Below are 14,928 nucleotides of genomic sequence, written 5' to 3'. Positions count from 1 at the left end.
TGGATTGCACAGCAGGTGTAAGAAATGGGGTGTGGGAGGAGGCATGTTATTATGCCGATTGGTCTGACATCTCTTTTTAACACCAATGGCCGGGCCTGGAGGGACCTCCTCCAAGATAAGGGCAGTCAGAATGACATTGTTCTGAACACCTCCAAAACAAAGGTCATGTGGTTTGGTAAGATTGCTCCTCTTTCACCCCAGCTGCCAAACCGGTGTGATTACTACCTCTGAGGGTTTAGAGCTTGAGGTAGTCACCTCATACAAGTACCACCTAAAACTTCTCAACAGGAAATATTGAACCACCAGCTGATAGATTACGGCGACGTAATGCTTATAGGACAAATCACTGCACTCTATACTCATCTGTAAACAGGTCATCCCTGTCGCAAGACCCACTGGTTGACGCTTATTTATAAAACCCTCTTAGGCCTCACTCCTACTTATCTGAGATCTACTGCAGCCCTCATCCTGCACATACAACACCTGTTCTGCAATCTGTCCCTCATACATCAGTCACCTAATCATCCCCAACTTACAATTGGCTCATTCACCTCCCATGTAACTACTCCCCAGGTTGTTGCTATAAATGAGAATGTCAGTCAACTTGCCTGGTAAAATAAACAATTTTAGCTGTTCTTGCCATAATAGGGACTTGGTCTTTTTATCAAATAGGGCTGTGTTCTGTATACCACCCCTACCTTGTCACAACACAACTGATTGGCTCCAATGCATTAAGAAGGAAAACAATTCAGCAAATTCACTTTTAACAAGGCACACCCGTTAATTGAAATGCATTCCAGGTGACTACCTCATGAAGCTGGTTGAGAGAATGCCAAGAGTGTGCCAAACATGTGTTATTTATTTTTATATTTCTTTCTCCGTATGGACTCGGGAGAGGTGAAGGTCGAGAGCTGTGCGTCCTCTGAAACACAACCCAACCAAGCCGCACTGCTTCTAGACACAATGCCCACTTAACCCGGAAGCCAGCCGCACCAATGTGTCGGAGAAAACACTGTACACCTGGCGACCGTGTCGGCTTGCACTGCCCCTGGCCCGCCACAGGAGTTGCTAGTGTGCAACGGGAAAAGAAAATCCCTTCCGACCAAACCTGGATGACGCTGGGCCAATTGTGCGCTGCCCCATGCGTCTCCCGGTCGCGGCTGTCTGCGACAGAGCCTGGGCTCGAACCCAGAATATCTAGTAGCGATGCAGTGCCTTAGACCACTGCGCAACTTGGGAGGTCCCTTCTTATTTCTTAGTTTTGATGTCTTCACTATTATTCTACAATGTAGAAAGAAAGAAAAACCCTTGAATGGGTAGGTGTGTCCAAACATTTGACTGGTACTGTATGTAGTGATGCTGCAGTGCTAGGGTCTACAGTTGAAGTCTGAAGTTCATACACTTAGGTTGGAGTCATAACTCGTTTTTCAACCACTCCACACATTTCCTGTTAACAAACTATAGTTTTGGCAAGTCGTTTAGGACATCTACTTTGTGCATGACAAGTCATTGTTCCACCAATTGTTTAGACTGATTATTTCACTTATAATTCACTATCACAATTCCAGTTTATCAGAAGTTTACATACACTAAGTTGACTGTGCCTTTAAACAGCTTGGAAAATTCCAGGAACGGATGGCTTTAGAAGCTTCTGATAGGCTAATTGACATCATTTGAGTCAATTGGAGGTGTACCTGTGGATGTATTTCAAGGCCTACCTTCAAACTCAGTGCCTTGACATCATGGGAAAATCAGCCAAGACATCAGAAAAATAATTTTTGATCTCCAAGTCTGGTTCATCCTTGGGAGAAATTTCCAAACGCCTTAAGGTACCATGGTCATCTGTACAAACAATAGTACGCAAGTATAAACACCATGGGACTATGCAGCCGTCATACCGCTCAGGAAGGAGACTCGTTCTGTCTCCTAGAGATGAACGTACTTTGGTGTGAAAAGTGCAAATCAATCCCAGAACAACAGCAAAGGACCTTGTGATGATGCTGGAGGAAACGGGTACAAAAGTATCTATATCCACAGTAAAACGAGTCCTATGTTGACATAACCTGAAAGGTCGCCCAGCAAGGAAGAAGCCACTGATCCAAAACCGCCATAAAAAAGCCAGACTACGGTTTGCAACTGCACATGGGGACAAAGATCATACTTTTTGGAGAAATGTCTTCTGGATTGATGAAACAAAAATAGAACTGTTTGGCCATAATGACCATCGTTATGTTTGGAGGAAAAAGGGAGATGCTTGCAAGCTGAAGAACACCATCCCAACCATGAAGCATGGGGGTGGCAGCATCATGTTATGGGGTGCTTTGCTGCAGGAGGGACTGGTGCACTTCACATAATAGATGGCATCATGAGGGTAGAAAATGTCTGAGATACGATACGAAAGCTGGTGGTTCAATATTCCCAGTTAAGAAGTTTTAGGTTGTAGTTATTATAGGAATTATGACGTGGCGACTATAGCTTTTGACTATTGGATGTTCTTATAGTCACTTTAGTAATTATATTAAACACCCAGAAATACGAGCTTTTGATCATTTAATATGGTTAAATCCGGAAAATATAATTTCGAAAACAAAATGTTTATTCTTTCAGTGAAAAACGGAACCGTTCTGTATTTTTTTCGAACAGGTAGCAACCCAAAGTCTAATTGTTGCTGTTACATTGCACAACCTTCAATATTATGTGAAATTCTGGCAAACTAATGAATGTCTTTGTTAGGAAGAAACACAGTTCGCAACGAGCCAGGCAGCCAAACTGTTGCATATTCCCTGACTGCTGCACCGAAAGCAAGAGAAGTGACACAACTTCCCAAGTTAATATTGCCTGCTAACATGCATTTATTTTAACAAAATATGCAGGTTTAAAAAAATATACTTCTGTGCATTGATTTTCTGAAAGGCATTGATGGTTAGGTACATTCGTGCAACGAATGTGCTTTTGTTCCGCAAATGAGTTTTTGGTAAATCATCAGCCGTTTGGGGAAGTTGAAGTAGGCTGTGATTCGATGATCAATTAACAGGCACCTCATTGATTATATGCAACGCAGGACAAGCTAGATTAACTAGTGATTATGTGAAGATTGATTGTTTAAAAAAAAAGTTTAATGCTAGCTAGCAATTTACCTTGGCTCATTACAGCCACAAGGTCCTCTTGACCAAGGTCCTCTTGACAAGGCACTCGCGTGACGGGCGGTCAGCCTGCCGTGACGGGCGGTCAGCCTGCCGTGACGGGCGGTCAGCCTGTCGTGACGGGCGGTCAGCCTGCCGTGACGGGCGGTCAGCCTGCCGTGACGGGCGGTCAGCCTGTCGTGACGGGCGGTCAGCCTGCCGTGACGGGCGGTCAGCCTGCCGTGACGGGCGGTCAGCCTGCCGAGCAGTTTCCTCATGGATGTAATTGGCGTCCAAAAAGGCAGATTACCAATTGTTATGAACTTGAAATCGGACCTAATTAATCGGCCATGTTGATTAATCGGTCGGCCTCTAGTGTATATTTGACTAACTTTTTTTTCTATATATTTTTTTCTAGATAAACCCAGACCTCCCAACACTTCCTTAGAGGTGAGTTACATATACCCTGTTTCCAGAACTGGGCCTTGTATTCTGCTTTTACAGTAAGACTGTGCTGTGTAACATTTAGCCAGGTGTGTTTCATGGAATGAGAAGCAACCCAATTACAGAGCCCAGTGCCCACCATGAAAACCATTATAATCCATTTGTACCAGCCTAGCGTGACCACTGTGACCCAGTGGGGTTTGTACCAGCCTAGCGTGACCACTATGACCCAGCGGGGGTTTGTACCAGCCTAGCGTGACCACTATGGCCCAGTGGGGGTTTGTGGCCCAGTGACCCAGGGGGTTTGTACCAGCCTAGCGTGACCACTATGACCCAGTGGGGTTTGTACCAGCCTAGCGTGACCACTATGACCCAGTGGGGGGGGTTTGTACCAGCCTAGCGTGACCACTATGACCCAGTGGGGGTTTGTACCAGCCTAGCGTGACCACTATGACCCAGTGGGGGTTTGTACCAGCCTAGCGTGACCACTATGGCCCAGTGGGGGTTTGTACCAGCCTAGCGTGACCACTATGACCCAGTGGGGGTTTGTACCAGCCTAGCGTGACCACTATGACCCAGTGGGGGTTTGTACCAGCCTAGCGTGACCACTATGACCCAGTGGGGGTTTGTACCAGCCTAGCGTGACCACTATGACCCAGTGGGGGTTTGTACCAGCCTAGCGTGACCACTATGACCCAGTGGGGGTTTGTACCAGCCTAGCGTGACCACTATGACCCAGTGGGGGTTTGTACCAGCCTAGCGTGACCACTATGACCCAGTGGGGGTTTGTACCAGCCTAGCGTGACCACTATGACCCAGTGGGGGTTTGTACCAGCCTAGCGTGACCACTATGACCCAGTGGGGGTTTGTACCAGCCTAGCGTGACCACTATGACCCAGTGGGGTTTGTACCAGCCTAGCGTGACCACTATGACCCAGTGGGGGGTTTGTACCAGCCTAGCGTGACCACTATGACCCAGTGGGGGTTTGTACCAGCCTAGCGTGACCACTATGACCCAGTGGGGTTTGTACCAGCCTAGCGTGACCACTATGACCCAGTGGGGGTTTGTACCAGCCTAGCGTGACCACTATGACCCAGTGGGGGTTTGTACCAGCCTAGCGTGACCACTATGACCCAGTGGGGGTTTGTACCAGCCTAGCGTGACCACTATGACCCAGTGGGGGTTTGTACCAGCCTAGCGTGACCACTATGACCCAGTGGGGGTTTGTACCAGCCTAGCGTGACCACTATGACCCAGTGGGGGTTTGTACCAGCCTAGCGTGACCACTATGACCCAGTGGGGGTTTGTACCAGCCTAGCGTGACCACTATGACCCAGTGGGGGTTTGTACCAGCCTAGCGTGACCACTATGACCCAGTGGGGGTTTGTACCAGCCTAGCGTGACCACTATGACCCAGTGGGGTTCTACACATGTTATTTCATAGTTTTGATGTCTTCACTATTCTACAATGTAGAAAATAATACAAATAAAGGAATTTTTTGAATGACTAGGGTGTGTCAACTTCTGACTGGTACTGTGTGTGTGATACGGGGAGGGACGGGACACAGTGTCTGATCTCCATGGTTGAACTGAGTGGTGTGATTGTTTTGTTTACCCAGAGATCAGTTCTCTTGCTGTTCTGATCTGGATGGTCTCGGATCATTTGACCCAGTGTGTGGGTACCAGCCGGACATGACCCAGTGGGGGTTTTTCGTGACCAAGATTGGCCTTGGCCAGGTTCTAGCGTGACCACATGACCCACTGGTTTGATCCCCTATGACCCGGCATGGGCCTGACCCAGTGGGGGTTTGTACCAGCCCCCACTATGACCCATGGGCCCGACCACTATGCAGTCCCCACGGCATGGGCCCGGCAGTTTCACCAGCGGCATGGGCCACCGGCAGTGGGGGTTTGTACCAGCCTAGCGGCATGGGACCCGGCAGTCCCCAGCCGCGTGCATGGGCCCGGCTAGCGTGACCAGTCCCAGGGGGCGGCATGGGCCCGGCAGTCCCCGCGGCATGGGCCCGGCAGTCACCTGCTGACATGAACTGTCATCATATTCCTCTTTTATTACATTTTAGAACTTGTTTTCAAATAATTCAGATTCTTAATGTTCACAATCGCTCTGTGGGATCGACTGCTCCACCTAAATAATAACCCGATAGTGTTGCCTCTCTCTCTCTCTCTCTCTGTGATTCAGCTGGTCATTCTCCTCTAAACACCTTTCCCTCTGGGTCTAATTTGTCTCTCACTTGTGTGGATCCCTGACCCACTTTCACAGTCCCCTCTAATGTGATGACTGATGCAGCTTAGTTAGAACATGCATACAGAGGGTAAAACTATTCCTGAGCGACTAACCAACATTTAGTTTTTAGTTTTTTAAACTAATTGACCGTTTGTTCAATTATTTGAATTCCATTACATTTATTAGTTTCTGTGAGTTACTTTAGAAGTCTGAACTGTGTGATGTTGTAGGGAGTTGTAGTTTCCAACAGGCCAATATTCTAAGAAGTTTTGCGCATAAAAAGTGGCAAATGACTACAATGACCATGATCCATTACATGCCTGCTGAGACTTGTCTGTTCTGTGATGGAGAGGGATAGAAAGCAGTTGCTTACATGATCGAAGTGATTGATAGTTGGTATTCAGCAGTCATAAAAGTAGGACTTATTTACTTTTAAGAACTACTAAATAGTGATTTTTGTCAGACGACGTAGGCAGAAGCTGTGTAGAGATGATGACTTGGAATTAAATGAATAAAACAATTTTATTAAAGTAACGTGAATAAATGATGGATAATCCGTAATGTGCCGTCACTACCACCATGAGACTTATTAAATTCATTGTTGTTGCTAGGGGTGTCAACGTTAGATTCGGTGGTGGTGCTAGGGGTGTCGACATTAGATTCGGTGGTGGTGCTGGGGGTGTCGATGTTAGATTCGGGGGTGGGGTGCTGGGGTGTCGCTTAGTTAGATTCGGGGTGGTGCTGGGGTGTCAACGTTTTTAGTTTTTTAAACGGGGGGTGGGGTGCTGGGGGAATTCCGTTAGATTCGGGGTGGGGTGCTGGGGTTACGTTAGAGTCGGGGTGGGGTGTGGGGGTGTTTCCAACAGGCCAATATTCTAAGGGGTGTTGGGTTACTGTGGTGACTGAGGCATGGAAGAAGGTTAAGCCATTGCGAGATGCCGTTTACCAAGACGTGCAGGGTTCTGTCTCTGTGGTAGACAGACGGTAGTTTAACCTTGTATACAAATAGAATATACAATGATTGAATAATGAAGGGGTGTTAAACATGGGAATGACAGTCACCTTCCGACCAACGTTCTTACCACTAGGCTACCCTGCCGCCCCATGGGAAACATGGGAATGACAGTCACCTTCCGACCAACGTTCTTACCACTAGGCTACCCTGCCGCCCCATGGGAAACATGGGAATGACAGTCACCTTCCGACCAACGCTCTGACCACTAGGCTACCCTGCCGCCCCATGGGAAACATGGGAATGACAGTCACCTTCCGACCAACGCTCTGACCACTAGGCTACCCTGCCGCCCCATGGGAAACATGGAATGACAGTCACCTTCCGACCAACGCTCTGACCACTAGGCTACCCTGTCTCCCCATGGGAAACATGGGAATGACAGTCACCTTCCGTATACAAACGCTCTGACCATGATTGGCTACCCTGCCGCCCCATGGGAAACATGGGAATGACAGTCACCTTCCGACCAACGCTCTGACCACTAGGCTACCCTGCCGCCCCATGGGAAACATGGGAATGACAGTCACCTTCCGACCAACGTTCTGACCACTAGGCTACCCTGCCGCCCCATGGGAAACATGGGAATGACAGTCACCTTCCGACCAACGCTCTGACCACTAGGCTACCCTGCCGCCCCATGGGAAACATGGGAATGACAGTCACCTTCCGACCAACGCTCTGACCACTAGGCTACCCTGCCGCCCCATGGGAAACATGGGAATGACAGTCACCTTCCGACCAACGCTCTGACCACTAGGCTACCCTGCCGCCCCATGGGAAACATGGGAATGACAGTCACCTTCCGACCAACGCTCTGACCACTAGGCTACCCTGCCGCCCCATGGGAAACATGGGAATGACAGTCACCTTCCGACCAACGCTCTGACCACTAGGCTACCCTGCCGCCCCATGGGAAACATGGGAATGACAGTCACCTTCCGACCAACGCTCTGACCACTAGGCTACCCTGCCGCCCCATGGGAAACATGGGAATGACAGTCACCTTCCGACCAACGCTCTGACCACTAGGCTACCCTGCCGCCCCATGGGAAACATGGGAATGACAGTCACCTTCCGACCAACGCTCTGACCACTAGGCTACCCTGCCGCCCCATGGGAAACATGGGAATGACAGTCACCTTCCGACCAACGCTCTGACCACTAGGCTACCCTGCCGCCCCATGGGAAACATGGGAATGACAGTCACCTTCCGACCAACGCTCTGACCACTAGGCTACCCTGCCGCCCCATGGGAAACATGGGAATGACAGTCACCTTCCGACCAACGCTCTTACCACTAGACTTATTTATTGAAAATATAAATGCAGAACTGCATCTAATTTCCATAAGTAGTCACACCTCAGGTGGCAGCATCATGCTGGGGGGGGTGTTTTTGGAGGAAGTCAAGTGGTCAAAGTACTTCCTGAATGGGGGGGGTTTAGTAAATTTACACACAGGACTCTGACATTGCTCGTCCCAATATTTCTATATTCATTCCTTTTTTATTTGACTTTTTTAGATGTGTGTTAGATGCTGCTCTTGGAGATAGGAATGTGATTTGATATAGTTTATCCTAGTGGGAGAAGGCTATACAGACTTATCTGACGAGTGAATTTAAACCTCTTTTAAATGTAAAGAAGCCTAGTTCATTTATGAAGTGGGGAAAAAGTACGGTAGCTGTCTGACAATGAGTGTTATCAGATGTTTTAACCTGGTCTGTGCTGCCTGTCAATCACGCTCCTCCACATGCCCACCCTGGTGCCCAGAGAGACGTGGATTAGGTTCCATAATACTAAAACACTTCTGATCATTTATTTTAGCCTTTGAGTGGATTACAACCCAACACATCTGATAACACATGACCAAAAACAGGATCATCTCCTGAGGTGAATCAAAGCCTATACAAAAAGAGACAAGTACTTTTCACTTGAAGGACCACCCCAGTGGAACTAAGCATGTTCTTAGTTTAATATCAGTGTGTGTGACGTAAGGACAGTCATGGGCTGACTTCCGGTCCAATGGAACAGGATTGACTGAACAAACCATTCACAGACTGAGTCACCACATAGACAGATTTGTTATTTGGGTTCAGGAACTATTTTTGTCATGGTTTCACTTGGGCCTGAGGTCATGGAACATTACTTTGTGTCAGTTATTGAGGAGATGGTTATCACCCTGATCTGGTCTTGGATGGCCAATCTGATACACTGTGTTTGTTTGGACTGGTCTTCATATTGTGTCATTGGGGAATCCTAATACTGGTAGGAGTTGGTAGCAGCGTCTGTAAGAATTGGTTAGCGTCTACTGGCTCCGTATGTGGGTGAATAACGGCCTGTTGTTTTTTTGTCCTGTAGGTGATTGAATCTCTGGGAATCATGATCTACAAGGCTTTGGACTACAGTCTGAAGGAGAGAGAGGAGAGAGAGCTCAGTCCGCCTCTGGAGCAACTCATCGACATGATGACCAACGTGGCAGAGAAGGAGAGGGACAGTGACCCCTGCCCTGATGAAGGTTACGAGGCCACCGAGGAGGAGGAAGACCCAAACACTGTCTGTAATATTAAACGATTCAGAGACGTCCTCACGGTACGTCCTGTCTGACTGTCTCGACCACCTAGTTACCTGTAACATGTTATAATGGTACTGGTCTGACTGTCTCGACTACATAGTTACCTGTAACATGTTATAATGGTACTGGTCTAATTACTAGCCTGAGTGCCAGTCCTTTGTGCTGTCATGCCAAACTGTTTGTTTGGGTTTACAATGAGCAATTGAGTAGGCAAGATCTGGGACCAGGCTATAGGAGGAGACTAAAGATCTGGGACCAGGCTGTAGGAGGAGACTAAAGATCTGGGACCAGGCTGTAGGAGGAGACTAAAGATCTGGGACCAGGCTGTAGGAGGAGACTAAAGATCTGGGACCAGGCTGTAGGAGGAGACTACAGATCTGGGACCAGGCTGTAGGAGGAGACTACAGATCTGGGACCAGGCTGTAGGAGGAGACTACAGATCTGGGACCAGGCTGTAGGAGGAGACTACAGATCTGGGACCAGGCTATAGGAGGAGACTATACATCTGGGACCAGGCAGACTATACATCTGGGACCAGGCTATAGGAGGAGACTACAGATCTGGGACCAGGCTGTAGGAGGAGACTACAGATCTGGGACCAGGCTGATCTAGGAGGAGACTACAGATCTGGGACCACCAGGACTACAGATCTGGGACCAGGAGGAGACTACAGATCTGGGACCAGGCTAGGAGGAGACTACAGGGACCAGGCTGACTACAGATCTGGGAGGAGACTACAGATCTGGGACCAGGCTATAGGAGGAGACTACAGATCTGGGACCAGGCTATAGGAGGAGACTACAGCTGGGACCAGGCTATAGGAGGAGACTACAGATCTGGGACCAGGCTATAGGAGGAGACTACAGATCTGGGACCAGGCTGTAGGAGGAGACTACAGATCTGGGACCAGGCTATAGGAGGAGACTACAGATCTGGGACCAGGCTACAGGAGGAGACTCTAGTAGGGCTGTGTCTCCATCCTTCCCTTCTGCTCTTCTTGTAAGGGGCATCAGTATGTATAGGACTGTGGCGGTCATGACATTTCTTCAGCCGGTGATTGTGAAGCAAATAACTGCCGGTCTCACGGTAATTCACCATTAGTTACCATGGGAACGATCTACGATTAAGACTATCCAATGGGACATTAAACTGTAATATCTCATGTTGCGAGACGTGGCTGAACGATGACACTGGTCCATTTGACTGGGTTTTCCTTGCATCGGCAGGACAGCTATGTCTGGTAAGGAGGGGTTGTGTAGTGTACCTCAAGCTGTAGACCACACTATCTACCAAGAGTTCTCATCTGTATTATTGTAGCTGTCTATTTACCACCACAGACCGATGCTTTCACTAAGACCGCACTCAACGAGCTGTATCAGGCCATAAGCAAACAAAACCATGCTAATCCAGAAGTGGCGCTCCTAGTGGCCGCAGACTATACTGCAGGCACATTTAAATCAGTTTTACCTCATTTCTACCAGCATGTTAAATGTGCAACCAGAGGAAAAATAACTCTAGACCACCTTTACTCCACACACAGAGACGAGTACAAAGTTCTCCCTCACCCTCCATTTGGCAAATCTGACCATAATTCTATCCTCTTGATTCCTGCTTACAAGCAAAACTAAAGCAGGAAGTACCAGTGACTCTCAATATAGAAGTGGTCAGATGACGTGGATTCAACACTACAGAACTGTTTTGCAGCACAGACTGGAATATGTTCCGGGATTCATCCAATGGCATTGAGGAGTATACCACCTGCGTCATCGCCTTCATCAATAAGTGCATCGATGACGTCATCCCCACAGTGACCGTACGTATATATCCCAACCAGAAGCCATGGATTACAGGCAACGTCTGCACTGAGCTAAAGGCTAGAGCTGCCGCTTTCAAGGAGCGGGACTCCAACCCGGAAGCTGATAAGAAATCCTGCTATGCCCTCCGAACCATCAAACAGGCAAAGCGTCAACCTACTCCACTGGCTCTGACGCTGGTCGGATGTGGTTTCAACTATTACGGACTACAAAGGGAAACCCAGCCACGAGCTGCCCAGTGATGCGAGCCTACCATGCTTTTTTATGCTTGCATAGAGGTAAGCAACACTGACTCATGCATGAGAGCACCAGCTGTTCGGGACGACTGTGTGATCACACTCTCCGTAGCCGACATGAGCAAGACCTTGAAACAGGTCAACATTCACAAAACCACAGGGCCAGACGGTTCACACATGCTTTCAGTACACAACTGGCAAGTGTCTTCACTGACATTTTCAACCTCTCCCTGACCGAGTCTGTAATACCAACATGTTTCCAGCAGACCACCATAGTCCCTGTGCCCCAGAACACTAAGGTAACCTGTCTAAATGATTACTGCCCCGTAGCACTCACGTCGGTAGCCATGAAGTGCTTTGAAAGGCTGGTCATGGCTCACATCAACATTGTTATGCCAGAAACTAGACCTACTCTAATTTGCATACCGCCCCAACAGATCCACAGATGACGCAATCTCAATTGCACTCCACACTGGCCTTTCCCACCTGGACAAAATGAATACCTATGAGAGTGCTATTCATTGACTACAGCTCAATGTTCTACACCATAGTGCCCTTAAAGCTCATCACTAAGCTAAGGACCCTGGGACTAAACAGCTCCCTCTGCAACTTAATCCTGGACATGCTGATGGTCTGCCCCCAGGTGGTAAGGGTACACAACAACACATCTGCCATTCTGATCCTCAACACTGGAGCCCCTCAGGGGCATGCTCAGCCCCCTCCTGTAATCCCTGTTCATCCACGACTGCGTGGGCAAACACGACTCAAACACCAGTAAGTTTGCTGACAACACAACTAGGCCTGATCATCGACAACGACGAGACAGCCTATAGGGTGGAGGTCTGAGACCTGGCAGTGTGGTGCCAGGACAACAACCTCTCCCTCAATGTGAGCAAGACAAAGGAGCTGCTCGTGGACTACAGGAAATAGAAGGCTGAACAAGCCCCCATTAACATTGTTGGGACTGGAGTGGCACGGGTCGAGTTCCAAGTTCCACATCACCATCAAACTATCATCGTCCAAACGCACCAAGACAGTCGTGAATAGGGCACGACAACACCACTTCCCCTTCAGGAGACTGAAAAGATTTGGGATGGCTTCCCAGATCCTCAAAAGGTTCTACAGCTGCACCATCGAGCATCCTGACCGGTTGCATCACCATCTGGTATGGCAACTGCCCTGCATCTGACTGTAAGGCGCTACAGAGGGTAGTGTGAACGGCCCAGTACATCACTGGGGCCAAGCTTCTTGCCATCCAGGACCTATATAATAAGCTGTATCAGAGGAAAGCCCAGAAAATTCAGACTCCAGTCACCCAAGTCATAGACTTCTCTCTGCTACCACACAGCAAGCAGTACCGGAACGCCAAGTCTTGGCCAAAAGGCTCCGTAACAGCTTCTACCCACAAGCCATAAGACAGATTTTTAACAACAAATTAGTTTTTGTGCTGCTGATACTCGCTGTTTATTAACTATGCTTAGTCACTTTACAAATTACCCTGTATATAGCCTCGTTACTAACCTGTGCCCACTGTATATAGCCTCGTTACTAACCGGCGCCCCCTGTATATAGCCTCGTTACTAACCGGCGCCTCGTTATTGTTTTTTTTTTTTAAACTTTGATTTCGATGTACAAAAAAATTAATTTGAATCAAGTCTTTTTCTTGAACTACGTTGTTGGTAAGTAAACATTTCAGTCAGATCTACACCTGTTGTATTCAGCGCATGTTACAATTACAATTTGGGGTCTGAATACTTTCCTAATGGATTGCATTTTTTATGTGTTCTAAATGATATTGTCCTGATAATGGATTACTTACTAGAGCCCGTTGCTAGGGAACATCATCCATCAACAACCTCCGTCACACTCTGTTCTGAGCTGTCATCTCAAGCTCCTTCCTCTAATGATCTGTGTATACATTAAATTATCAGTATATGACCTTGTCTGCCGTCCCTCCCTCCAGCTGTGTACGTCCCACCTGCCCAGCCCCTCTGATGCCCCTAACCACTACCAGGCTGTGTGTCGGGCGCTCTACGCCGAGACCAGAGAGCTACGCAGCTTCCTGGAGAAGATCAGGAGCGCCAAAGAGGTGAGAACGCCCCTGAAACGTTTATTCACCCAGTCACTTACTCACTGAAGAGGTGAGAATGCCCCTGACACGTTTATTCACCCAGTCACTTACTCACTGAAGAGGTGAGAATGCCCCTGACACGTTTATTCACCCAGTCACTTACTCACTGAAGAGGTGAGGTACCTGACTCGGCAGCAGCTGATCAGTTTGACATAATGTGTGTTGGAGAGGCCCGGAGTCAACAGCTCTAACAGTATAAGTGTTTAAATGATCAATTAGCTAGAATGATCCCATATTCTGCAGACCTGCTCAGAATGAGGATCTTAACCAGGCAAGGCACATCTCCAAAAGGAGACAAAGCTGCTTGGTGTGTTAACAGTTTATCCATATTTGACCAGAAAACACTGTCCAGGTTTCTCCCTATTCAGAAAGGGTTCCTGGTCCAAACTAATTAGCCTAGTTACTGCGAGACCATTTACATTAGTTCACTGAGTCAGTGAGGAGATGAATGATTAATTTGAGAGTTTCAACAGATTAATGATTCACAAGGGAGTGTTTCAATGGGGTCCAGTCCACCGCACAGTCAGCAGCCAGTCCGAGGGGAGCCCAAGGCATGCTGGGATGACAGCAGGGGACTGGCTGGTTTAACTGGGTCAGTGAGGCAAAGGACACTGGCAGGTCTCTGTGATGTATCTAAATAGTCTACAGTGGCTTCCTCTCCTTCCCTACACCATTTGTAACCTGGCTGCTGTGTGTAACCTGGCTGCTGTGTGTAACCTGGCTGCTGTGTGTAACCTGGTTGCTGTGTGTAGCTGTGTGTAACCTGGCTGCTGTGTGTAGCTGTGTGTAACCTGGCTGCTCTGACTGCAGTCGGATTAAGCTACTACTTTATCCTCCTTTTACCTTACATCTCTTCCCTTCTCTCGCTCTCCCCCCTCTCCCCTCCCGCCTCCTCTCTCTTACCTCTCCTCTCCCCTCCTGCCACCTCTCTCTTACCTCTCCTCTCCCCTCCCGCCTCCTCTCTCTCTTTTAAAATTTTTTATTTTAATTTTATTTTTTTATATTTTTATTGTGTGTGTGTATATATAATACACACACACACACAACGGATAAATAACACTGCCCATGACCTTCTGGTGTTGACCCAGAGCTCTGTTTCTAGTGCATAGCAACATAACTCCTGTATTAAACATATCACCTCTCACGCTCTCCATATCTGTCTTCCCCCTGTACCTTGTAGATCCTGCGGCGGATGGAGCGAGACACTGGAGAGGAACCAATCAGAGATGTCAACGAGCTACAGAACGCTGACTGGGTAAGCGTAACCTAATGTAGCGGGTGCAAAAAGTCCCCGCATCACTTTTTCAGGGGAAACGGAAGTTAGCTTGACTATACTGTATCCCTGAGAACCA

General features: G+C 48.2%; 1 protein-coding gene across 4 annotated transcripts in view; it reads left to right on the top strand.

The window, feature by feature from the left end:
• Positions 1 to 14,928, top strand: part of spire1a (spire-type actin nucleation factor 1a) — a 47,745-nt gene that overhangs the window by 7,678 nt on the left and 25,139 nt on the right. For 3 of the 4 annotated variants that reach the window (XM_042310486.1, XM_042310487.1, XM_042310489.1), the window contains exons 2-5: positions 3,541 to 3,572; positions 9,182 to 9,412; positions 13,409 to 13,534; positions 14,757 to 14,831. In XM_042310486.1, the coding sequence (XP_042166420.1) occupies positions 3,541 to 3,572; positions 9,182 to 9,412; positions 13,409 to 13,534; positions 14,757 to 14,831 (464 nt within the window). The remainder of the gene's footprint in view (positions 1 to 3,540; positions 3,573 to 9,181; positions 9,413 to 13,408; positions 13,535 to 14,756; positions 14,832 to 14,928) is intronic. The other variant, XM_042310488.1, reaches the window with a different exon arrangement.

The sequence above is a fragment of the Oncorhynchus tshawytscha genome, linkage group LG31, assembly GCF_018296145.1.
Source record: "Oncorhynchus tshawytscha isolate Ot180627B linkage group LG31, Otsh_v2.0, whole genome shotgun sequence".
In the NCBI taxonomy this organism is placed as follows: domain Eukaryota; kingdom Metazoa; phylum Chordata; class Actinopteri; order Salmoniformes; family Salmonidae; genus Oncorhynchus; species Oncorhynchus tshawytscha.
This window is presented reverse-complemented; position numbering and strand designations above follow the sequence as displayed.